Source organism: Netta rufina, assembly GCF_964035555.1.
Source record: "Netta rufina genome assembly, chromosome: 5".
In the NCBI taxonomy this organism is placed as follows: Eukaryota; Metazoa; Chordata; class Aves; order Anseriformes; family Anatidae; genus Netta; species Netta rufina.
The window spans coordinates 20,788,865-20,816,731 of record NC_140128.1 but is presented as its reverse complement, the minus strand read 5'-3'; the positions used below and the strand labels follow the sequence as shown (position 1 = coordinate 20,816,731).

At 36.2% G+C, this 27,867-nt stretch overlaps 1 protein-coding gene across 4 annotated transcripts in view; it reads left to right on the top strand.

Annotated features, from left to right (window-relative positions):
* Positions 1 to 27,867, top strand: part of AKAP6 (A-kinase anchoring protein 6) — a gene marked incomplete at its 5' end in the record, with an annotated part of 224,730 nt that overhangs the window by 138,021 nt on the left and 58,842 nt on the right. For all 4 annotated transcript variants that reach the window (XM_084287751.1, XM_084287749.1, XM_084287752.1 and 1 more), the window contains one exon: positions 3,855 to 3,975. In XM_084287751.1, coding sequence (XP_084143877.1) covers positions 3,855 to 3,975 — 121 coding nt within the window. The remainder of the gene's footprint in view (positions 1 to 3,854; positions 3,976 to 27,867) is intronic.

Here is a 27,867-nt window from a genome sequence, read left to right as displayed (position 1 = left end):
GTGGCCACCTTTCTGGGCCAGACAGGAGGCACATAGATACAATACAATGTATTTGGCCATTATAGAAAACATGGGGGCTAAATTCAGATGATAAACATTTGAACCAGTCTGAGTTATGGAACACAAAGGAAATGCTTTTTACCTACAGATATATGTCTTTGAAACAAGGTTTATTCAGTATTTCCCTACTGTACAAAACATGTGGACAGAAATTCTGTAGTAGGATGAGCCAGCATCTGTTACTAGGAGAACTGAGATCTCTACAGAGAACAGGCCATTTGGATAACTGGGAAAATTAGGGTATCTATCCGTTAGCAGTTGTGGACATTTGGCCTATGAAAAAGAAGAGTGCCTACACCGGGAACAAGTGTTACTGTAGATGGAGAATTGTTTATATAGTGAGGAGAAAGATTTAGGAGGTGACTTTGTGCAGGAAACAATTAAACTCAGATAGGTAAGGTAGTACCGGCAGAATAAGGGGATGCCAGTTATTGTGTAAAGAATTAGATGTCCTGCAGAGAGCATGGATGTTGCAATGACAATAAAGAGGGTTGTATGTATGGAATATATGATGATTTTAAAGCTGTTAAGGTCAGAATTTTGATCTCTCCTAGTAGAAACATGTGAATGGAAAGAAGTTCTCAAAAAATCATGACCCAGAAACTTGAAAGAACTTTTTGTCTGGATGAATTTTTTTGGCGGGCATTTCAGTATGTTTACAGTATTTCTAAATAGCATGTGAGTTATGCTGTCAAAGAAATAATACAAACTGGAAGTGTGTGTTAAACATGGGGAAAAAGGCTGATGGAAATAGCTTCACATGCCTTTTTATTTATTAATGCCACAGACGAGCTGGTTTTCTCATGAGAAAGGTGCTCATGAATTTTCATTCAAAATAATAAATTGATGTCCACATTTTAAGAAATATGTTTAGGGTTCAAGGGATTAGACATGCAACTCTGCATATCTGATTCCCTGTTTACCAAGATAAAATATACTTCTTAATGTCATTTCAGTTATTATGTAGCTAATGATTTTAGCTCATTAACCAACAAAACCTGTATTAAGGAAGCTGTAGTTTCCTGCCCTTTAACTAACATTATAGCCTTCTTGTTGTCAATGTTTGGGTACTTTTAATGGAGATTTTTTTTTTCCCCAGTACACAGATGTCCTAACTTTTTTTTTTTTTTTTTTTTTTTTTTTTTGGCAATCAGTGGATTTGGATAATCTACCAAAATTAGATGTTTTTTGTAGTTCTTGCATCTGCAACACAGACCCAGTATTTCAGAAGTTATGCTTTCCTTGATTCTGCCTGTGGCAATATGAAAAAGATTTGCTAAGCTCAGGAAAAAAAAAAAAAGACTCTCAATATAAAAGAAATACTCAATATACCACAGAAATACTGACAGGTACATTTTAATCTTTACCTGTCACTGATCCTACATTTGCTGGATTTTCTGAATATCTTTTTAACACCTTAATAACATAGCTTTTTCCAAATAATAATTTAATAGTAATCAGTATTTACCATTTATATGTGAGGTATTCATTTTAAAAACAAAGCTTTTTAACAAAGCTTTTTTTTTTTTTTTTTTTTTTTTTTTTTTAATCAGAGTTATTTCAGAACTATTAAGAATATAGCAAATTTTTTAAAAAATATTGGTGATGCTTTTTATGCTGACTTCACTGTCTTCAAGATCAGGAAAATAACTGCAATAGACAGTTTGCTTAAAAATGGTCTCAGTTAACTTTATTTTAATACCTGCCCCCCGCCCAAAAAAAAAAAAAAAAAGGAAGAGACATAGGATCTAAACTATGGGGAAAAAAATAAATCCCTGTTATGTCCTGCATCCCTTCTTGGACTTTTTCAAATTAATACTGTTTCTCTCATTCTTTATTTTGGGTTGAGATGCTTTTTAAAACATTAGCTAGAAATCAAACTGTCCAGCTGTTTCCTAGTGCTTATTTGGGTTTTGTAAAGGTCAGGGAAAAGTGCTTTTGTGTGTCTTTAAAGGATCAATTCATTCTCTTACACCAATAAATGGACAAATTTGGACTGTAACCAAGATGTGGTTCTATAGATACAAAGCAGGTGTTTGGATCCAGCATGTGTTCTGCACATTACAGTGAAATCCCAGTCCACTTCCTGGCGCAGTCTCCAAAGGCATCCCATCCCATTCTGGCAGCAGAAGGCTATGAACATTGGATGTAGGATTTGATTCAGTTAACTTCATATCTTAATTCAAATATTTCACTGCTGAGTGAAAACTGACCAAGTCCAACTGAATCAGTACTAATTTACATGAGATGAAATCAAGCCTCTTATATCATAAAACATATGTTTTAATAACTGCTTGTCAGTTTTACGATGCTGGATAATACTTGGATAGAACAGAAGGGGAATAAAAGAGCCCTAGATACTGAAGAGACAGCGTGGTTGTACTGTTTTCAGGGGAAGGGAGGAAGATTCACTATCTCTGCAAATACAGTATTTGAAATGGAGTTTAGTTTTATTTTAGTTTCAAAATGATATCTGAGCCAAATGGCTTCTGAAAGAGGAGTAAAAGTACACAGAGTACAGTGGATTAAACTAAGAGTTACTTCAGAAACAGGAATCAACACTTGTACATTATACAAGACTTCCTTTGTTGCCAACTCATTGAAAATAATACCACAGAAGGCAAATGGCTTTTCTTTCTTCCTTCTCCTTTCTTTCTTTCTTTCTGACAGTTCTACTTGTCACAACTTTATATATAAGCTTTCAAAATTACCATGCACATGGTACTCTAGTTAATAACAACTGAAACTGCTGTAGTACTGATAACATTAAAAACATGTTTAGTCCATTGTTTCTCTGTTGAAATACTGCTTTTTTTTTTTTTTTTTAAATGGTGTTGCTAAAGATGCAGAAAGCTAAAAAAGTTTTTAATAATTGGAGAAATTAGCTTTAGTGGAACATGTATTATTGTTTGATCAATATGAGGCTTTTTTATTCTACTGGCAAGGCTTTTGTTAGTTCCAGTTTTGGAGGTTTGAAGATCCCTTTTCAAGGGGTATTTTTTTGACGAATGTGCAGTTTTTAGTATGTACCTTCTGTCTTGTACCATGGTATTTTAGAAGAAGCTATGCCTTACTTATTCACTGGGCTTTCAATAGAGAATCACATTAATCCTTTTAAGCTCCTTATTCTAATGATTTATTTTGTTGAAAACCGTAGTGATCCTCCTTTGAATTTTAATGATTGCTGGCTATTCAAGGATTCATTGTTTTGACTTCCTGTCCTTACCTTTGTTTCTTACATGTCTGTAGGGAACACCTGTCTAATACTGTATCTGGCCTTAGTTCTCACTGGCTTACCATATTCACTCAAGCCTATCTTAAGGCGTTAAGTTGAAATGCTAGCTACTCATCCATGAAAATAAATGTAGGATATTTACAGAGATAGGCAGATAGACAGCAGAGGGATAGCTGAATGGATTGAGTCATTTTTCTATGAAAATAATATTTTTATATGAATTATATCAAGATGGTTGCAAAGTTTGCTCAATATAAAGTCAGCACTTTAAAAACCATTAATCAACATTATCTATGGGGGATTTCTATTTCAGAAATTTTGAAGCAAATGCAGTATGCCAACAGTTGTCAGGATTTGGCATCAGCCGCTGAATTTAGGTCATGGCACTGGCTTAAATTGGATTTCAGTTTTCATTTTCCTCCACTCTGTATAAATACAGAATGTCTCTTTAGAAATATAACTAGGAACATCATGAGTTTTCAAGAATATATTATTCTAATACAAGATTTTAACAACTACACCGTATTTATGCATAATACATTTTGTTCCTTATCTACAGCCTTTTGGACTTTGATTCAGAATACCAGGAGCTCTGGGATTGGCTGATTGACATGGAATCCATCGTGATGGACAGCCATGACCTGATGATGTCAGAGGAGCAGCAGCAGCATCTTTACAAGGTTAGCGCTACCGTTACTGCCTTTACCTAGCTATAGAAGATCTGATTAGCTTGACAAGTCTTTCTCTCACAGGATATCGCTGCGTTCATTGTATGTATCATGGTGTCTATTAGAATTCTCTTCCCTGTCCCCAACCTCATTTCCATCCCCTGTGCGCTGACAGGCTGCACCGACATCATAATTGCAAGAAAGTTCCCTTTATCACATTCTATTTGGTGTAATTCTATAGAAGGACAAAGATTTGTCTTCAAGATGAATAGAAATAAATGAAACTGCATTAATAAATAGACTGAAACAAAATGAAGGAAAAAAATGAACTGGTAGCATTTAACAAAATGTGTTTTGATTGGAGCTTTCAGCTGGATTTTTATCCACCTTTCAGACCTCTTCTGGGAAGAAAGAAATTTGCCTTGATTTTGGTTTGCTGCTGCCAGAATGCAGGACTTTTCCAATTTAATTTTATTAGTTATGCATAAAGCAGACATTGTCATGTTAAGTCATCACACTTGTGATTTCAGCAAAATGATTTTGGACTTGCATATTGATTAGAGAGTCTTCATGGATCTACAAAAGATGTGTATACACATGCACACACACAGTCACACACAGATTATATTTATCGTGGTAGCGTTAGCCCAGAAGCTTTTAGAGTACTTTCTTTTAGAGTACTTTCCGGAAGTTGGCCAAAATGCGTGGATTTGATCTAAAACCATTTCAGGCTTCACTGTGTGTCTGAGAAGCTATAGTCCATGGGAATGAGGGGTAGTGGGGAAAAGAAAGGAGGGGCTTTTGACAGAAATATCAGGCTGCAGTAAATCTTCCTCATTTAGGCAATTTTTATTGGAGTAATTCTGACAGTTGTCATCCTTGAATTGCTTTGAGCATATGGCATATTTCAAAGAGCAGATTGTGAATCATAAAAAATAAAATTAATAACTAACCACAGAATCAGCAACAGTATAATGAAAAGAAACAACTACCCTCTAGCTTTTTTTTATTTCTTATTGAATAAATGGTACGTTCAAGGTCAAATAGAAGTTGTTTTCTTTCTTCTATGATTGCACAATTTGATAATTTATTAAATATAATTTAGTTTTTTCTTGCTTTGGCATCCTGTTTTCTTGATGTCCTTCCTTCATTTTATTTTAATGTTAGTCATTTTATTTAAAATACCTGGTGAAAAAGTGTTGCCAAACAAGTTAGAATATGTTTAGGAATGGAAACATGCTCCAGGTCTGAACTATTTTAGCCTGTGAGTTTAATTCCATAATCTCTGTTTCTTGATTTGTCAATCATTTCTTATTTTCACTAATGTATTTTTTCTAAATTTCTAAATACTTAATCAGATTAGTCACACATTAACAGTCCTGGCCCTGTCTAGGCTTAGAAATAAGCAATGTCATAATTCAGTAAAAAGTTTCTTGCGAGTCTAAAACAGTGTATTTTGGTAGTGCCTGTCCGTATATGACCAGCTTGTACCATGCCTAATCTAGCTACTAGTTTTAGTCCTACACTAATAAATAAATAAAAATCAATAAGCATAAATCAAAGTTTAGAAAAAATCCACCCATCAATATGAGAAGCAACAGGGCATAAGCAGCCAGCCCAAGTATACTGGGTGCTATTTAGGATACTTCCTTTCCTGGTATCCAAATGTAGCCACTAAAACTAATTATAGATGGTCAGGCATAGTGAGAATAATAAAAGAGGGCAGTAATTTATGACTTAGTTGGCAGTAGAGTATGGTGGCAAAAAGAGGAATACTGTTTATCCAAAATGGGAAGTAACGGTCTCTCATTATTACCAAATTCTGTCTTATGATGTGTGTGACACTTCTGAAAGCAGAAAGTTTATGTCAAAGGGACTGTGTGTTTGCTCTACAGTTTCCACAGTGATGGCATCTAACTAATAGAGCCCCCATCTCAAAAGTACTGACAACTGCAAAACCACTTGAAGAAGGGTAGAAACAGACTGTTTACCCTCTCACAGTGAATATTCTGAGTATACCTTTCCAGTGAAAGCAGCAAACAAATTGCTAAAGACAGAAGGAAAGAGTTAAGCAACTAGAAATGTGCAGTTTGGTTAAGAAATGGCTAAGGAGTGTCCATAAACCAGGATGAGTATTTGCAGGTAATATAAAAGGCTTGAAGGAATAGCATTAAGATCTGTTAGCCTTTCAAAGGAAAAATAAAATATAAAAACCTCCTAAAGAACTGTTGAAAGCCCCATAATTTCAGACATTTAAAAGTAGACAAAAGAAAACATTAGCAAATGTAATTGAGGGAACAATTCTACACAACAAAAAGAGAGGTCAGATAAATCAGTAGGTCTTTATCATCCTTAATTTCAGAGACTCAAGTAAAAGAATGAATCATGCCCTCAGAAACACTGTTAATATATATACATATATTTTAAACTATCCCAGTAAATCTCTTGTGTAATCAGTAGTGACACCCTTTTTATTTGGAGGGTTTCGTACAGAGTGCTGGATGGTCTAGTGCTCACAGCAATGGGACACCAGCACTGCTTACACTTCACTGTGAACACAGCCTTTCTACTCTGTAGGGAAAGAAATCTGCAAAGAGAAATTCAAGCAGCTATTATTACCAGAATGCCTCAAAGATGTGGGGTGTTATGAAAACACAGGTCTTGCTTTAGTCATTCTTTATCAGCTACAGCTTCAAACATGAACCTGCTAATTGCACTCTCTGCATTTTGGTGGATTCTCCTAAACCCACAGATCCCTCTTTTCAGTTATTGAGCTGACAAGTAATTGCACCTCTGAGCCAGCTCAGCAAGCTGCCTCTGCCAGGGAACCTGCTGTGGTATCACTATTACCAACAGTAATCACTGCCCCTAAGGAGTCTATGAATGGGAAGGCACAATGATAAAACAGGTAAATCGGAAGGGAAAAGCATACATTAAAGCAGCATAACATAATATATAAATGCTAAAATTGCATATGGGAAAATAAAATGTATTTTCATGGTTAGACTATTTTCCCAGTACTATATTTTCAGATTTAATATAGATTTATGTCAACTCTCAACTTAATTTTGTTTTGTAATATTCCAGGAGCTTCGTGGTTTTTTATTAGGTTCCTTATTAACTCTCTTTAACTATGTTGTATTTTGCCCTTAATATAAGAGGAGTAGCACAGCCATTTAAAAAAAATAAATCTGAATATGTATGCTGATTTTCCCTAGATTTCCGAGATTTTAGTGCAAAGACTTGCAAAAATAGAAGACTATTTATTTGTCCTTCGTTTTCCTCTCTGTGCACCCCCACAGCCCTAAATGATTTCAGCTTTACACTCTTAAACTAGCTAATGGTTTTGAAAATCAACTAGTGTTTGGTGGGATGGCAGTCACAGAATGCACAACTTGCAGTTTATTTGTTCTCTGATGCTCTATCAACTAAGAAAAAACTGAAAGGAGCATCCTCCCTCCCCCCACCCCCCCGTTTTTGGACTCTCACTTCTTTGTACTGTGGTAATAGCTCAGTTTAATGCCAAATGTATCATGTTTATTTCATTTTAATCTACTGCATGTGAGTCTGATCTCATAAGCTCTGAGTACACAGAACTTGCATTGACTTCAGCTGTATTCATGTGCCGTTTCTGGAGGATCAAACCCAAAGAATTTACACTCCGCTAATGAGCCCTTTAGTGGAAACTTGAGTAATTCTGTACCTTGAATGTTCAAAAATGAAGCAAGTAGGCATTTACTGGAAATGTGGACATTAGGAATGAGTATACTAGGCAGAAAAGTTAATGATAATTCTTTCCATTTCCCTCAGAAGATTAATTGCAAAACTTAATTGTGTTAGATTAAAACCCCATTCGAATATGTAGAGCATGATTGTTCAGACTGTTAGCATATTCGGAATAAAATTAACTAAACATTTTAAAATATCAAATAAAAGAAATTGTATTTTCCTATTTGGTTACAAGTGATATATGTTGTTTTTAATACGAACTGCTTAAGCCGTAAGTCTTGAACTAATAACTTCTCAGATAGATGGAAACCCCCCCTACTTCTGTAGCAGCGCAGAGATTTTGGAGAAATGTAGTTGATGCGACTTTAGGACAGGTTATCTACGAAACCATTTCATCAGCAGGAAGCGGCTCCCGGTATTAAATCCTATTACAACGCACCTCAAAAGCCAAGGATACCTTTAAAAAAAAAAAAAAAAAAAAAAAAAGTGGAGGGAAAAACCTCCAGCAGCAGTTTTGGTTTCCCTCCTGGAGGCTGTCGCCCTCGCGAAGGTGCAGCGCCTTCTCTCCTCTGGGTGTGCTGCTGCTCCATTGTGCTGCTCCCTGGCGCGGCGGGCTGTGGCCCCGAGTGGATCAAACAAACCATGGTGAAAGTTTCCCTCATTTGCATCACTTCTAGACAGCCCTGTCGTACTCTTTGCTGACAGGAAATCACTGTCTTTGTCACCTTTTTTCAGTGATCTCCTTTTGGCAGAGATCGGCCATGTGAGCAGGATTAATCACAACAACAGCTCTGGCTCCGAACTCAATGACATGTTTTCCTCAGCACTTCAATAATGGTGTAGAGGAGTCAGTAGGAAATGACTACATTAATTTCAGAGTGAAAAGATAATTAACACTTAAGGACTAGTGCTATAACCTATGGAGCTATTATTCAAATTAAAACTAATTTATTAAAAACTTGTGAAAAAAACCTGTCCTTTAAAGCAACTGTTAAAATCATCTTGCAAGAGTCCCCGAGTTTAACGAGAGGATTGAACTATATTTAACGCAGGCATATAAATACTGCGAAACTTCAGCATTTGAAACTGGAGGCTGAAGTATGTAAAGTGCTTACTTAGATGATATGAATAGGATACTGGCAAACAAAAGCAGCAGTGTGCTCCTAGAATGCTGTGCTTAAAGGAGTTTCCTTGGCAACAGAAATGCAGTTCCAAAAGTAGACAGAAGTTTCCTCAGAAAACATACTATTAATAACAACCTTCCGGAACAACTTGGAACAATTTGACTACTTGGCAATAATAATGCCAAGTGTTCTGCAAATTAATCTAACACATAACACTTATATGTTTCTCTTGCCCGTAATTCTCCTGAACCAGAGGACCGAGTTCTCTTCAGGCGGAGGATACAAATGTGCGAAGCAGTTCCAAATGCTGCTGAAATAGAAAGAGTGCTCAGACAGCAGCAGCCTAGAAGGATCAATTAATGTGCTTCATATCATTTTAACTTGTAAAACAGATTAGTTTAATTGGATTACTTTGTTCCATTTAAAACGAGTCCTGCGTACCTACTGAAGCCACATTGTAGTTCAGTCTTTATTTCAAGCAGATTTTCCATATAAAGAAAACTTATTAAAAGATTAACAGCCTGAAGAGTGATATATTTGGACAATATGCTTAGGGGATTGGTTATAAATGAGAAAACGTGAAGCTTTTTGCTCCTATGATGCATATTCTGCACAGTCCGTACTGCCTTCTGTCTGTCTAGTGATCTGTCAGTGCCAGCACCAAGCTGCTAAAGCAGTCGGGGGAAAAGATGGTGATCATCGCTTTGGAGGAAGCACACAGCAGGATTAAGCCCCTTGTAGGTAGTAACTACAAATCTGCTATGCATGCGCTATTTTTAGATATGTCATCATTTCTGTATGAGCCAAGAGAATAAACTAATTTCGGACTTGCCTTGCCAATAAGAATCATTAGAATTCCACTAAAGGCCATAAGTTTACTAGACAGGAAAGGTAGACTGTGCTACTGCCTCGACTTTTCCTGAAATCTTGGATCTAAAGGTTAAAAGTAATCAATATCTCATTGTGCAGCCTGATAATAAGTAATAACCATGATGTTAAAATCAGATAACACTTAGGTGTGTTGACCCATTTGGGAAGGGTTTTTTTAATTGCAATCAGAATAGTCATTATAGTTTGCTAATAAACTTTTCAGCTAGCTTGCAAAAATTACCACTGTTGTGAAATATGACTTTAATACTATTAACAAATTATGCCCCAGATTATTCCCCAACATGAAAGCTTTTATCTGATGAAACATATGTAATTTTTTTAAATGAATACTGAAAGATAATTCTGCTAAATAATATCAATGAAGATATTCACTAGCAATAGTAAATTACAGTACTTACTTATGTCTTCATATATGGATTGATACTTGCCTCAGTAGAAGGTATTAATGGTAGTATGTTTATAATTGTCATGCAGAATAAAATAACTGAGCTAAGTTTTGCAGAAAACTTAGAGTTCAGTTACTGTTCTTCTTGAAGTTCAGTAATCTCCATGTACTCGGCTGGATTTTTTTTTTCAAAAGATTGAGAACCTCTACAATATTCCATGCTAGGTAGGAAAATCAGCTGTTTTGTATGAGAGGTCTCAAAAATATCTGACACCCCATGCAGCAATAAAAGTCTGACTGTTATTAGGGCATCAACTAAAGGATCTGACACAGCAAAGCTTCGTGGTCTGTTATTGCAGGGAGTGATGAAATTGGTTAACTTTTTCTGTGCAAGTATTTTCACTTCAGTTGCACTGGAGAACAGAGTGAAAACTCCGTTGTGACACATACTGTAACAACCAGTTTATTTTTCAGTGATCCATATGTTTAACTTTGTAATATGGTTAAATTCCTTGTTACCTCTGGCAAATTTTATATTTTAAAAAGCCACATATAAAATTGTTGTTGGCAAAAAGTCATCTTTAAAGCAGATAAATGTTAAGTTTTAATGTCTTGTATAATTACAATAGGAAACACTGATGACCATGTCTACAGAATTACAAAGTAAGCTTAGAGAATGGGTAAAGAAGAAATATAAAAATATTTTCACATTTTCATGGTTGCTTCCTTAATATGTTTAAAGTGTAAACATGCATTTTTAAAGATAGTGTTATAATTTCTGCTGAGAAGACTATATTTCTAAAAGAAGTGGCTTCATGCATTTCACAAGAGTAAGAGGGTTTCTCCCATTTCTTCCCAGCATGACATTGAAGATGAACTTCACATTGTAGCAAAGCAGTATTTACTGAGCTTGTAGCAAAAGCCAGCACAGCTTTTGGGAGATTAAAGCAGTGTGTCTAGAATGAAAGAGGCATTCGACTTCAAACAAAAGTAAATGTGTACCACATAGCTGTCATCACCATTCCTTACTACAGCTGCAAAACGTGGACAATTTACAGTCATCACGTCAAGCATCTTAGTCAACTCCACATGCTCTGTCTTTGTGCCCTTGGTGGTATGAAATGGTAGGATAAGGTCCCGAGCATTGAGACCTTAAAGCTTTGTCAAATACTCAGCAGTGAGGCAACGGTCTGGCACACTCAGCTATGGTGGTTTGAGTGCATATGTCCAGCAGTAAATTGCCCCAAACCATTTTCTGTTCAATGAACATTTTAGTTCTTCTTCTTTTTTTTTTTTTTTTTTAATAAAAAGGAGGGGGGGAATATCACCTTAATTCACCCAATGGGTGATGAAAATTACCACCTTCATTGCTTTATATATTCTAGGACTGCATAACATCCAAACAAGTTAGAAAGGGCTCAGGATTAGTGTCAGATGTACTAAATTATTATTGGCCTAATCTTTGCACGAAGAATGGTATTACCCTTATGCTGTTCTACTTGCAATCAAACACTGGGTACAATAGTACTGGTGCTGCAATGTTCTTCCATCCCCCGAACAGAGTAAAGAGGCTATATGGTGTCCCAAAACATGCGTCTGTTCTGATTTACATGTTCTTTGCACGACCTCTCAAAAATTTATCATTTGGTTTAAAGAAATTTAGGTTATCTGTATTTTCTTGTTTCCTGACACAGTGGATCACATGCAGACCACATGTAAGTCCTAAGAGCTGCCTGCTCTGAGGTTAGTATTTAATGTATTATTGTAAGGTTTAGGATTGTAGGGACATATTTTCAAAGTTGAATGTTGAAATTGGCTTGTTTGGCTTTAATAAAGTCAATATGAGTCAGCTGACTAAAAAAAATCTTGTACAGTCATTTTGGAATTTGCACTCACAATTCACTCATAAAATCTTATATACAATAATGCCAAATAAGGAAGAACAGCCCTCTGTGTAGAAATTTGAAGAGGACTGGACTGATTTCTCTTTATCGCACTGTATCCCAGAGCCTTTTGTCTACATTCCACAACCATTGTTCTGGGTTGCAAAACCATATATTACCAATTAAAATTTGTAGCATTTAAATAAATGTAATTCAATTTAAATAAAATAAGTATGTAACATAGAAATAGCTCAATCAGGTCAGAGAATGCTGAATCTTACTTGGTTCTCCAAACATTGTCATTCCATGAGGTTGTCCAGTGATCCTGACCCCCCCATTAGCTTAGAGAAGTCCATAGAGCATGCTGCCTCGAGCTGTTCCACAGTCTGAGCCCCATGCTTTTAAGAGCCACCTTCTGTATGGTGCATGTGTCCTAAAGCTACCTTCTACTAGTCTAATTTGATGCCCCGTAGTATTTTTTTATTGGAAAATATAACAAATAATGTATTGAAGTAAGACAGAAATAGGACGGTGACAACATAATTTTTGACTTTGTATGTGAACATGTTTGTGTTTTTTGTAGCAGGTTGGTGGATTGGGCTTTTTTTAGTGGGATCGAGATAAAAAACTCACTAGTGCCTTAGATGACAGCAAAAACCAATGGGGCAAAAGTATTACCCTATTTCTCATGTTACTTGCCAAATTTTAATTTGTTTTCCTATATTTTCACATCATTCCCCAGGAGAAGACATATCAATGTTTTCTAAACTCATAGAAATTGTGTGTTTTATCAGTGATATTTTGCTTCAGAAACTTGATAAAGGAAATACTATTTTATTTCCCAATTACTACTCCTCAGTATACCTCATAAATAATTGATATTGTAATGTTTCTTAATAAAAAATAAATAAAACCCAAATGAACACAGAAAACCTTGTTACCAGGTTTTCTAGATGAAACCCAAATTCACTAAATCTCAATAAACTTGCAGTTGCATTACATTCATTATATACATAGCAAAATCATAAAAAATAAGTTAGTGAAGTATAGCAGTTTATAATCTCGCAATTTTTATTTGTATTTTTTACTTTTATAAATACATTTATAAGATATATGTTCTCTATATGTAATGCATACAAATAGAAAATATTTATATTTAGTTGTACAAGTGTGTAACCATTTTACAAACTTAAGTTTAGGTGATTGTTTTGCTTTGTGAGTATACATTTTAATACATTTTACTAAAAATAACTCCAGTATTTTGTGCTAACTTCTCCTCCTAACAAGGTAAAATAAGCGATCATTATAGTTTCATTCATAGTTGTTGCAGTCGTAGTTGCAACAGGTCCAACGGGGTCCTGGGGTAGGTTCCAGCCAGCTCCTGTGGCCAGTAAGAAATGCCTGTGGCTCTTCTTAAACATTCGTGGGTGCAGATATTTTAGCATTGCAGAAAACATGGTTGCTATAGAATTGCAGTAATCATGAACTGTAAATATTAAGTTTGTTTCTATGGAGAGGTGCTTTTGGGGGAAGACAGCAGTTTTGCCCTTCAGTTGTCGTTGTTGCAGCATGATTGGTGCCATTGCAGATTTGCAGAACATACACCAGCTGTGTCACAGAGTAGACCAGCAACACATGTTGCTGCAGGGAAAGCTATGGGCCGGTTATAGTTTGAAGAGTGATGCGCTGGGAGAAGGGGTCATCTGTGAAGACTAATTTAGACTGCTAAGAGAGCTAAGTAGACCAGTCTATAAGAAATAGATGCTTCTCCAAGGGGTGATTCAGGGTAGAAGCTTAAGTTAAGCACTCTGAAATAGTTTCAGAAGAAACCTTTTCTCTCTTATCTCTACACTGATTGTATAAAGGAGTTATGAAGATCAGCCTCTCTCAGCAGCATTACCTCTCACTGACTTTCTCAGTTATCATGAAAAGAGTTTTTTTTAGTACCATTGTGTCATGTCTATGCAATATTCCAGTTTGAAACCCTGCTGTGATGCATCCAGAATTTGACAGACATTACACTGCCGTTTGATCATCTCTGCTTTACCAATTGATTTTGCTTAGAAATGGGAGATGATGGATAAAGAATTTCTGTTAGAGTTTTTCAGGTGGTAACTTTCTAAAGGTGAACATTTGTCTTTTTGAATGAGGTACTGAGACTTACATACATGTCTTTTTTGCCGGCCATCATCAAGGATGACAATGTGTCTGCTAGGGAAGTGGAAGAACAGTATTTGGCAAGACCTCTTAGATTCTTAGCATATGTGGAGAGATCAAATGAACACCATCAGCTGTGAGGAGTAGTTTGTCCCATGATCCCACTTTTCTGTTTTAGAAAGTTAATCTGTAGTGTTTTGTTTTGATTTTCAGTAAGCATATCTGATTTAAACTTGGGGTTCGTTTTTCATCAGCAAGTCAATAATCAAATGCCTTATAGTGTGTGTATGGAAGACTTTTGCCTTTCTTTTCCCAGGTCTCAGGAAAACAAACAAACAAACAGAAAAACCAAACCACAAACAGAAAAGCTTTCTTTCTGAAAATATGCAGTTTCCTTATTGCTTCAGCTTAGGTCAAATAGAATATGTAGAATATGTAAAGTGTTAATGCCAGAATGCCTGAGGCTGAAATGTGTAATAGTTAAAATAAACAAAAGGGGTGTGGAGGTGGAGGCAGAAGAGAGAAAGGAAGAGGACAAAATAGGTGAAGAAAATCACCCCTCTTCTACCTTTGCCTCTGTGTGCTGAGCTAGGGACCTTTCTATCCATTCCTCCTTCATCCAATATTAATGGCTAAATAGTCTCTGTGTTGTTAGTTTCCTGGCTATTAGAGAGTAAAATTCACAAGATACCTACTGAAATCAACCCATGTATTCAGACCGCAGATAGATAACTAACTTCCTGTGAAGGAAGCAGTTTTCATTGCTGATGAAAACTACTGGCCTGGCCTCCCTGGGCCCAGCAAAATTCAAGAGTCAATGAAGGTAGTAAACAAAAAAACAGTTTAAGAGTAGAAATGTTAAGTAGTTTCCTCATATTTCCCCAAATGTAGCACATGAGATCTGGGACAACAATCACATTAGACAGGAAGGTAGTATGTGTGAATAGCCAGATAAAACACACCTAAAATCATCTAATTTAGCTTGCATAATTCTGAGCACCAGAAAAACTGGAACTCCAGATAAAAAGGGCTTTGCTTTGAGGCAACGGGAACGTCTTAGTCTGTAAAAAGAATTGATCGGAATGACAAATATAATTCAAAGTAAATACGAAGCTATAAAAAGGTTTACTTAACCAGTGCCAGAAACATAAAAGGGGATATGGTATGGCGCCAAGAACTGGAGTGCCCACGTGTAACTGAAGACATAAAACATTTCATAATTATATCTCTTCCCCGGGATCACTTGTGAAATACACAATTCTCATTCACAGGGAAGATTTCAGAGTAAAGCAAATCTAATGTATGCTTCCAAATTGTGGCCAAACTATCCAGAGAAGTGCTAAAAGACAAACAGCAGAACACAAACAAAGATATAAGTCAAAAGAACACGTGAAGCAGGGCAGATTCAGATCAGCTTAAAATGTAGGTGTTTTAGTGCAACATATGTAGTTGAACAGGCATTGTGAAAAGTAGAAAGAAAAATGTTTTTGTAAAAAAAAGCCCCATGCAGGCAGGTTGAATATTGCAGTTACCTTTGAAATTAAAATATAGTGTCTGAAACGACTGAGAATTTAAGGTTTTAATGAAGAAGGAGATATCTGTAATGTGACTTGAGTAGATCTAAAGATTCTCAGTGTTCTGACAATGCATAAGGCTGCCAGGCATTCAATTGCTATATTTGCAACTATGCTATTAGATCAATGACTAATTTGATACCAGCTGGATTGTGGAGCCAGCTGCAGTGCAACACTGATAAGGAGCAAAATTAGACTGGAGAGATGCAACCAAGCACTGCAGATGTGCAATGAAATCATGATGAGGCCAGTGGATAAATGTAGTCAGTCAATAAGGATCCCCTGAAATAAGAGATACTATCACTTTAAGTTTAAAATAGTTGTTTTAAAGGAATTCTGTACACTGGTGGCCATGCATCTGTACAAGCTCTGGTTTCAGTTGCAAAGCAGTATTCAAAGCAGTATCTGAAAGAAACAGTACAGTTGCTGTGTTTCCTCTCTAGCATTCTAGCTGAATATAATACTTTTGAAGATGACCACTTGATGTTAAGTTGAAGTTAGCACAAAACCCCACAAATCACCCTAGAGTTCCCCGAAACAGAATTCTGTGAGTCTAGTGAAACTGATAAAAAGGTAATGTGGTAAAGTAGAGATCGTGAAGCCACAGAAACTAAGGCAGACTGGATCTGCCTTAGCGGCAGATCTGCTAGTGGTCAGAAACCATTAAACTGACCTCCAAATCATTGAACTGAAAACCTGGGACCTTTTTTTTTTTTCTTTCTTTTTCACTGTGAAGAAAACAAAACCAAAAACAAACGTTTACTGTGATGTCAAATACAAAATTGGCATATTGAGATACCAGTCCTTTAATAGTACAACTATTTCAAGGGAGTGAGCTGTGGTCTCCTTCTTTAGAGAAGTGAATCCCTTTGCTGAACTATGGAGCTTTACAGAAATCTCCTAGTGATGCAGAGCTCCTGTTAGCTACTCCGTTGTTGTTCCCTACACCACAGTAGAACTAGCGAATGCACACAGGGGTAAGTAAAAATGAAAATAGCATTCTTTCTGACACAGATCACCAAGTGTGGAAAAGGCCCCAGTGACAACTAGCAGCTGGAATACGAGAGTGAAGGCTGATTTATTTGACCCAATTGCCATTTTATTGTTGGCTTAATTCAAGGGTGAGAGAAGCACTATAGATGGTAAAAAATTCTTTCTTTCACTTTTCTTTAGATCTTAAAATCATAGGTTCAGGGAGTACCACACTGGACTTTCTACACCAGAGTCTCAGTTAACATACACAGATTGTCTCTGAGAGGAGTAGGGGCTCTTGGATCCCAGCAGGAGATGGGAATTAGAGGCAAAATACTGTGCATCACCTGATCATTGCAAAGAAGTGTCTTCTAGCCCTGGTTTCTGAAATCAGTGAAACAATGAATTTCTGTCTTGCCCAGAAGCGACAGCACAGCTTGCTCCCTTCACATGCACAGTGCACTATTCTTCCAGAAGAGACAATGTACTGTGCATTATCTGATGTGCAGCGTCTCACCTCTGAGACATAACCTGCTGCCTCTGGCTACTGATGGACCCACACCCACAACTATTATTCTTTTGGTCTCAATTCAATGCTAGTTGTATTTCTACTAATTAACGAACAGTACTGACTCTTCCCTAAAAAATGATGAACAAAGTAGAGTATTTGGTATTAGGTGCAAAGTAAAGAGGATGCAGTTTGTTTAAAGACAAATATCTGCATTTACTTCAGTTGTTTGTAAGATACATATCTGTACACATGTATTTTGTCTAACAGCACAAATACAAAATAAGTGAGCTTAGCTATTCCTGGCACATTTCAAAGTTACAGTATTAAAATGTTAAGCAATAAAAAAATGTTTATTTCATGGAAAATGTTTATGCCTAGATAACATTAATTAAAATTCTACTCATCCTGTTAGAAGCAGGTTTAAAAGGGAGGTAGAACATTGCTGGCCAATAGCATTGGGCAATAACAAGCAGAACTAATTATTGGTGGGATAGGTGACATATGTGTGAAGAGTTTTTTGCATCTCCTTTAAAAGCAATGTGTCTCACATGCTATTTCTTGGCTGAACTGCAGTGTATTCTCTCTCTGTAGACTGACTGTTTCCACAGACCATGTGGAAAACTCTTCATGGCCATAGTAAACCAGCAGGTAGGAAATCCTCACCTTGGTGCTGAGGTGTACTCAGATGACAGCTAAAATGTTCTGGGGTTTGTCCCTGCATGTTTAAATAGCAAAGAAGTATATTTTCCACACTTTACCCAGGTGAATTCATGCCAGAAAATGAATCTATGTGCCTCCTTCCCTTCAAACCAGTCACTATTATAATAACTTGCATATCATTTAAAGCTGTTGTGCTCATGGTGCCTGTATGTTGTGAACATTTCCTCCATGTTTGGATAACCTCACAACATGGAGAACTAGAATGATGGCAGACCTGATGGTTTAGGCATTTGGTTTGATTAAAATCAGCATAGACCGTTTGGATCATGCATGTGATTTGTTTGTAAATTTGATGTAGAGGTCTTACGAGAAAAGGTTTTTATATAGATATCATGGTTTTGTAAGGCTAAAAATAGCCTCAAACATCCAACATTTCCAGTCATGTGCATGCTGCTCTGCTCTCTAGTGCTTTCTAATTTATTCACTCCTGAAGAATATGCTTCCTCCTCAGGTTCTTCAGAAATTGTTGCATCTTTCATTTTAGTTCTTTTTGTCCATATGTCTTACAGCTTGGTGACTTAATCTGCCAGGGCTAGAATTTGCTATCCTAGTGCTATAGATGTTAACCATACCAGCAGATTCTGATCAAACCCGACAGATCATGTTCTGACTCTTAGTTGTCAGGTCATTCAACAATTGAGGATCTTTCCAAAGTTTTTACTCTAAACTCATCAATTCAGACATCTCAACTACTTGTCACTAGACAGCAGTTGCCTTATATTTCATATCGACTTCTTTGGTAAGTCTGAATCTACAGTATGGACAGTAACTTGCACTGGTGCCTGTTGACATTGGTTTGTATGGCTGTAAGATATTTTGACCCCAATCTGTGGGCATTGTAATCTCAGTTCCTGTGTCCTTCAAAGTAGTGGGCTGGCCAATGTGTTTTTACATACCCTGTGTTCAAGCTTCCCAGGGAAACTCCTACAAGACAGTTATGAGTTTTATCAAGGGAACGGAGAAGCGCAGTGTGATAGGTTGAGCTGCGGTAGAACCTTATTTTCTGAAGTGTCATTGGAAAAGACTAGGAACTTAACTTATAAGCACCTTCAATGCAAGAAAACGTTGCTCAACCAACCTCAGTATCTTGCCTCAAGCAGTGACCACTCCCTGAGAACCTAAGGTAAGGTAAAGAAAAGCTCTTTTATATGTTCCTACGTTAGTTCTAATAGGCTTTAGTTGATAGAGTTTATGCATTTATTTCATGTTCTTACGTCCTTTGTATGGTCCTCTAATTTTTAGTTAAAAGTGGATAATTAGCTTATTTGACCACCAGGTGGCCTGCTACACTGTGTTGTTCGGTGTATGCCCGGACTCATGCCTTGGGAAGGGTGTACAATAATATTTATTGAAACTTCTATTGTTAGAGGACTTTATTCTGTGACTGCAAGCATGGCATTTGTAACCTTACTTTGGTCTTTTTTGTTGTACCAGTCAAATGTAAATGTATTCATACCAGTGAGGATTTTTCAGGGCTAACTGAAAAGGTTGCAAAATTAACAAACATATAGAATATCCTTAAAGATTTTTATACGGTTTAAATGTTCAACCCTTTTTCTTAAGTGCTTAATGGCTTTACCAAAGGACAGTTAACTTCTTCCTCTGCCATTTCTTCCACACTTTATTAAAGAAGCAAAGAAAAAAATCAATGCAATGGCAATTCTTCAAACATCAGTACCAAATGCCAATCACCAATGAGCTGGAAAAATTACCTTTAATAGGGTTAATGTAGTGCTAGTGTAGCTTCCTAATGTACAGAAGCTCTATAGCCTGTTCTGAAATATGTATTCATTACTTTAATTTCTTTAAATTTCAGTTCTACAGCAACATACTATATCTCCAGCATAATAGCTAAGAAAATGACCTAATGTAGTTGATTCATATGCAGATTTGAAGGGAAAAAAAAAACACAAAACAAAACAAAAAACAAACAAACAAACAAACAAAAAACAACAACAAAAAAAAAAACAAAAAAAAACAAAAAACAAACAAACACCATAACCTAATACTATTAGGAACATGGAGTATTCAACAAGGTAGATTTTATATTATTATTTTTAGAATTGCCACTAATTATAAAATGATTTTTTTTACACCAAGAAGCACAAATTTGGGTAAAACTGTTTATTTAATTGAAATGAAGGTACCATTCATGATAGTTATGTCACCAAAATCAGTCACTTACTTTTCCTGATATTCTCAACAGAACATCTTTCTTAAAAAATAAAAAATAAATCTGAATATCGCAGCATGAATGATGGGGTCTTGTTCTCTTCCCCTCAGCCTTTTCTCATTCTTTTTCCTTCAATTTTCTGTCTTCATTTGGAATTACTAAATTCCCTATAGATGCAGCATAGTACAGCAAATGTTTATTGACTAGGCAGAGAACGGTTAAATTTGAAGGCATTGGTACACATTATTTTAAGTGTATAGCTTGTCTTAATGGGCACAGAGCTTTCGAATTTGGATTTGAACTGCCACACGGCTATTATGGCATGCATGGTTACCAGGATAAGTTGACCACAAAAGCAGCACCAGAATGTCTTGAGAGAATGCCAGAAAAAGAAAAGTTTGTAAGGCTACCCTAGTGTTCTCTACAGCTGAAGTAGATTCAAAATATCCTGAATTTGCTTCATATTATTTCAGGACTGGTTTTGTGTATTTCCTGTTGCTGCAGTCCTTTGAAAAATTCCTTCTCGGATATATGCATATATTGTCATGACATGTCTTTTTCATTTTATTTTTTTTTAAACATAGAATTGAGACATAAACATAGAATTGAGTGCAGGAATAATTTGCCAATATCTAAACGTACTGACATTGAAAGCATTATATGTGTTTGAATATCGATAACCACCAGTTTATCAGACTGCTTAGGGCATGAAATTAGTGTTTCATTGAAGCAGCATAAGTCAACGTTGAAGGTGTTTTTTGTTGTTCTTTTTTTTTTTTTTTTCTTAAATCCACTTCTACAGTTTCATTGCAGTATTTTTATAGAACTGTTTGTTTTAATTTATTTGTTTATTTGTTTGTTTAATTGCTGAAAGGTTCTATTAATATTCAGGCCTTTAACTGTATGCTGGTTTCAGAGTAGCTTATTGCACAATGCTAAACAGAAAGGTGCAGATTCCCGAGTCTGTCAAGATGATTTTGCATTCAACTTTAAAATTTCTGACGTGAATCTAGTTCAGGTATGTACTAGAAAACACTCTTCTTGTGGATGCAAATCTTACTGATATCGTCCAAGTCACTTGCTTATTTGCTACTATGGTTATTTTCTCCTATTCCCCATACTTCTTTCTAGCATGAAAAGAAGCAGAAAAAAAATCTTGTAGAAACAGGAAAAAAAAAAAAAAGCTGAACCAGGAGAGCCTAACAAGTAAAAGCCAAAATGTGACTACAGGCAATATTGTCTGTAAACACAAGTTAAATCCAAACCCATTGTTCTTTATTTATATTGGGGTCAAGTTATGGAAAATGGGCTTTCTGACAGTATTAGGAAGAATCAAGCCTTAAGATTGTCCAAAGTATGTGTATTTGTCTTCACCAGCCTCTGTAAAAATTCTTCTGCTTCTCTCTGTTTTGGTTCTGTATGTAGTAATCCCAGAAACATGAAATTCAAGATCAGTGCAAGTCATCTGTTTTCATATTTCATTCTTATACTAACGTCATGCTTTCACAGGCATTCAAACTATTGGCAAAGGTATAAGAAGATAAAACAGCAGGAAGTTAAACTTAAACAAATTCAAACTAGAAACAAGCCACACAGCTTTTAGCAGCTAAAGAAGCCAATGATTTTTCATTTTATCAAGCAATACTATGAATTTTCCATCATTTGCAACTTTAAATCAGGGTTGGATGCAATACCAAAAGTTTTGCTTAAACCCAGAACATTGAGAGTTTAATATAAGGAAGAGAAGAGTATGGCACATTTTATACAAGTGGTGAGGTTAGATTATGACAATTTCTTGAACTTCAGATCTGTGAATCAGCCCAAGTTTTTTGCAGAGAATATTTTGGCAGAATGCCATTAGAAATGAGAAGAAGCTTTCAGCTTTCATCATGCCAGCAAATAACAGAGTTCACATTTAGCAGCAGCATAAAACCTTGAAAACAGACACCTGAAATCAGGCAAATAGAAGCAAAGGAAAAGCTTCTTTTGTTTCTGTCTCACTAGTTGTGCAGTAGACAAAATGAGTTCAGTGTCACTACGCTTATGTGTTTTTTTAAAGGTAGCTATTAATTCCTAAATGTCTTACAGAAATAAAGATTTACCGAGTTTAGATCTGAGGTATTTTCTACAGTGACTAAAATGTACCATAAGTAGTATAATACATTTTTTTTTCCAGTGTAGTATGAAACAAACACCGTTAAGTAGTTTTATGTTTGGCTATGCTAGACAACGTGTTCTGTAGCAGAGAATGCTCGTGCAGATCTCGAAAGACTTGTACTCACATCAGTGATCTCCGACACTGGACACGTCATCCATCTGTGCCTCAATTTCTCATTTGAAATTGAGAATTACATTTTTCCACAGGGCTGTTGTGAGTCCCCAACTAATTGGAGCACAGGAATGGCAAGCTTGATTGTGCCTGTAAAATGCTGCATTAGCCATAGCCTTTCTGATGGCTGTTCTGAAAGAGGCCAAGCATCTCTCCTAGGCACAGCAGCTGTTCGAGATACAGAGAAGACTGGCTTTTAGCATGTACCAGATTATTTAGTTTCCAACATTTCTGGACAGAATTGCTGTTCGTAGTAACGGTCAAAAGCATCTTACTCCATTCCATCACAGAGTAACAGAGTGCATGCTTCTCTTCCTGGTGTTTCACGATAGCATTTTGCAGACCCCTTGGGTGGTGAGGCTTTTAAAGAACAAGCCCAATGCCAGGGCAGGTGGAAAGAAGCAGTGTTTCTTTTTCCCTTTTATTTTCCCATTATATGTGTGATAGCTCCTCACAATTTTTATTGGTTTGGTTTTGCCTGTTTTAACAATATTTTAATATTTTAAATAATTTATGTTCTGAAAGTCCATTTTTAGAAATGGATTCAGAGCCTAATTCACTAAGTCTCTGGAGGTTAAAAAAAATCATAACTTGTCATGTGTGTTAGTTTTTAGAAACAATTGTCACGCCAGTATAATTCCTTTAATATTATGCAGTGAAGCTGGTGGTGTTAGAAAGTGTTGTAAAATGGAATTACATCTTGGAATAAGTTTTTCCACCTTCAAGGTAGTCTGGCTTTTACTGAGAAAGCTGCTTGGGCATAGCATTTTGCTGTGTTGATCACTGGCGAGGAAGAGAGAAGGCATCTGTGTTAAATACTTACAGGCCCATCGGGGTGTTATCAGAATGCTATTCTGAAGAATGCTAGTTGTTAGTTCTCGTCGTTCAGCCATCTTTATATGCTTAGTTTGTTTCAGGGACTTACTACTAATACGGGAAAAAATGACCGCTGCTGTAGTGTTTACTATCAAAGCTGTTAATACTGTAAAAAATGAAATATTTTCTTCCATGTTAAAATAATTCAATGACATTTGTGAGGTGTACAACTTCTTGCCAACTCTTCTAATTTAAAACATTATCTGTTTGAGGAAAACATATGTTAGAAATTTTTAATTCAGTGATAGGAAAGGCACTAATGAAATATGCATGTATGAATTTTGTATCGCATAAGTTTCCTCTTTCTTGAAATGTGATTAAAAGCCAAACATCTGGATTATGTTTAAAAAGCTTGAATTTCCAGTTTTCAGAGAGATTCAATCTATTTTGACACTGTACACTTAGCCTTAACATTTTCAGCATGCTGTTAACATTACTTGCTATTGTAAAAAATAAGTTCAGGTTTAAACAAAGTCGGTCTTCTTCTAATGCTAAAAATGTTTTCTGAAATAGCTGTTTCTGCAGCATTCACACAGCCATAGTTTAGGCTGTGTCAGCATTTCCATTATAAATTTGCTCTTGAAAGCAGTTTGTAGTTGATCTTAAAAATAACTTTTCAACTTGAGAGTATTTTTTCTTTTACTTTAAAAGTACTATGTTTTTCTCAGAATAGTATTAAAAAGGAAAGATTATAATTTTTTAAAATTCACTATGAAATAAGATTTGTTCACTGCTAACACGGGTAATGGAATTGGGATGCTTACTTTCTGCCTTTGTTTTAATAACATTTATTTCTATTTATGAAAGTGAACAGATTTTAGCTGCTATGTCTCTTGAAGAGTTCAGTATACGTCTATCGGGAGATGATAAAACATGACTAACCATATAACTTTTTAACATGTTTTAACAATAGTTTTGATGTAGTACATTGTAATGGCATTGCTATAAAAGAAATTACAATGATTGCCAGTGTTTTAGGTAGTCAGTAGAGATGGTTCAGCACTCCTAGTGGACCTGCTGAGTGTGCCAACTTTGACATAACTCAAGGGAAATTATAAGGAACAAATCAAATAGCAAATTATAAAAACTATTAGCTTTCACTTTACTTAATACAGTACAGGATATGTGTTTAAAATAAGAATGACATTCTATCATTATAACTTTGGGACAAATTGAGAAATCTGGTGTCAGCACCAGATTGCACCTTTTTGGTCAGAGGCTTACTTGGGCCCTTGAACAGGTGTATGTTCTGTTGTGTAGAAAAAAGTTCAAGTACTGCAAAGATCATGATGTTACGCTAGACTCTACAGGTGATGAGTACTCAGGCCACTTATTCTGAGGTTAGAGACTGAGCCAGCTAGACACTGACACAAGTTTGTTCACCAGCCTGCAGAGATTGCAGGGCTATCGTTGCCACAGGAAAGGGATGATTTTCTTTTCTCACAGTTCACAAGGTCTAGAACCATGGGTTACGAAAGCCAGTGTGCCCTAAGTGGTGGGATACTGGAGTCATCCGGACCTCAGAGCTCCTTGGTGGATTCTCCTGTCCTTTGGTAGAGACTTTGAGTTCTGTCTATTGTCAGTTTAGATTTTGATTTGGTTCTTTTTTGCAGTTGACAATTTCTTCTCCCATGAAACAGTACGGAAAATAGGTAAGAAGAAGGATCCAGTTATATTCTAGCCTCAAACATATCCCAGTAGGTACTGCTAGAAGAGAGGATAATTTATTTGTCGATTTTCAGTCAGGCTTCACTCACGGGAGGCTATTACTGACCGCCATTAGCATTCTGGCTGAGTAACAATGGAGTAAGGACTTCAGAAGAGCCAGTCTGTGAAAGATAAATGCACAGGAACATCCATTTCAAAATAAAACGATGCCTGTAACACACAGCCTGACAATAGTCGGTGCATTTGGAATTAAATCTTTGTGTAGATGAGTTCTAACTCTGTGTTTCATGCATATCGAAGAAGTAGGCACAGCTTAGCAGAAGGGAGGAAAAGATGAGAACTTCAGGCTATAAATTAGTTTCTTTGATTATCTTCTTCAAAAAATCTCCATAAACTTACATTGTTGTATTTTATTTTGTAAAAATGTAAATGTAAAAAAGTAGCTGTGTTAGATGTGGTACATGCAGGATCAGCATTTCAGAATTTCCAGCCAGGGAGACTTACATCTCCACCATTTTGCTTCCAGGTCATACAGTTTCCCTACCATCAAATGCCTTTTCTGACCAGTAACAGGCTAACTACTGCCTACTCCAGGATTTTGGAACACCTTTTACTCTCTGCTTTTCTGTCATTAATTACATGTGTGCAGTAATTGAAAGATATAGTAGTTGTTAATTCATAAAGAACACATTTTTTTTATTTATTTTACATCAGTAATTCTTCAGGCAACTAAATAAATGTAAATTAAACTAAATCCGAATTTGATATTTAAAGCATGTCCATAGATTGCATCTGCATTAGTCTGTTCCGAAAGTCACACCTCCGGTGCAAGGTGTGAAATAAACCTCATATTAGTAAAAACTCTAACAGCTTTCTTGCAAGCAACGCAGGATCAATCTCAGAAATTCCTTAGTATATCAGCCAAACATCCCAGTAAAATAATAGTTTACAGGATCAATAGATTGTTATGACATGAAATACACAAAGTCTGTGGCCTTACCTGAACTGTACTGCAACCTCTGTTGTGGGACCGTGGTCTATTATCATCTGCCAGGGTTTTTCTTGCTTTCTAGATGGGCCACAGTTCTAGTGGGATCTCATGCACCTGATATTTGATCATCCTTGCTATACAAATGCAAACTGCTGTATTTTGGCTATATGTTCTTAGCAATTTAATTATATTTAAAAACTGGTTAATAGTGTTGTAAATAACTGGTATTACTACAAAATTGCATTCTGAAGGTAATGGGATTGAATTTCAACACAAGTTGACACTCAATTAAAATTTCCATATATCTAGTGAATTAGCCAGTTCTTGGCTGCTGTATTAGGGTGGATGTCTTCCTGCTTAACTGAGCACTGAGCAAGACGGGCAAAATGCATAATAAAGCCAAATCAAGACTTAATATCCCCACTCAATTTTTTATTGTTGGTATCAAGTAGAAAGCTTGCAGAACTAACTCAAGGATGTGGATTAAAATAAATAAATAAATAATAAGCATTTAAACAAAATTTCTCTACATTTAGAGTAACGAAGCTAGAGGGGAAAAAAAAAAAAAAAAAAAAGAGAAGCCCTTAAAACTTCTTACTGAATTACTGCCATCAGCCAGTAGATCCATGGGGCTTGTTCGGCTAAAAGCCACAACAGACTTTGTAATGCAATGATGTAATCTTGGCTTTGTGTCATTTATATTCAACCTAAAAAAACAATTTTCCTGAATAGACAGGCTGACAACAATATTGTTCAGTGTTGGTTTTTATTTGGATTGTTTCCAAATGGTTCATATGCCTCCACAGTAACACCATGCCAGCTCAAGTTTTTACTCTGAATTCCGAAGTTTCCCCTTTTTCTTGTATTTTATTTTGCTTTTAAAGCCCCAGTTCTGTTTGCGAAACTAACCAGCTTGGCCACGAAATTAGGATGTATCTTGCAGAGTGCATTCATTTTACTTTTTGCATATTTTTCCTGAGGTCATGTCAAGGTTAGTTTGAATTCCATCCTACATTAAGACTTCTTTCACAGCTATTTAGCTCTGCAGCCTACTCCCCGCTGGGGTCTGCCCCTTGGGCACGTCAAAGCTTCAGACCTGACAAATCACACACAGATGAAGCTGTACAGTTTTTTAAACAGTTTCATCAGTAACGTGTTTTTTTTTTCTTTACACTATACTTTTTTTTTTTTTTTTTTTTTTTTCCACTGGAGTTTATTCTCTGAATTGCAATATCCTGAAGACTGATTTCCGTATGGAAAATTCCCTTGCGCAGCCGAGCTGTAACATGGAAATGGCGTTGTGCGCTACGTGCCACTCACAGCCCTCCACAAACTGAAAGTACTGCAGCTCCTCTTAATTAGCAACAAGCTATAGCTCCTTGTCTAATAACTGTAATCGTATTGTTAGCATCAGTTTGAACAGAAGAGCCTAAAACTATAAAGGCTGATAAATATTCAAAATTTACCATCCATATTGTGGTACAGGGGAGCTGCTAGCTGTTCACAGGAATAAACTTCTGTCATCCCAGGGATTACTCCGAGGAGTAAATGTTCATCAGTGTCAAGAAATGACTCTGTGCTTTAACAGCAATCCTTATGGGACCTGGGAAATTTGAAGTGGGTGTATGTGTGTATATATATAATTAGCTTCACAACTAGATGCAGGGTTTTCACCACCTACATTCATGCACAGACACCCCTACCCCCAACCCCCCATGTATGTGTCAGTGCACAAAAAACAGTTCAGAGTGTCTAATGCAGCTTGCAGGTGAAAAAGAAAATTTCTAAAATTCTTAGCTGCAAACCGCTATCTATATTTTAGCGTTTTGTGAAACTACTGGTGCAACACCATTTCCCGTTTAATTGATGAAGTTAAAATGCTTGGCTGCTAATGAGTGTATTAGCAAACAATATACCCTTA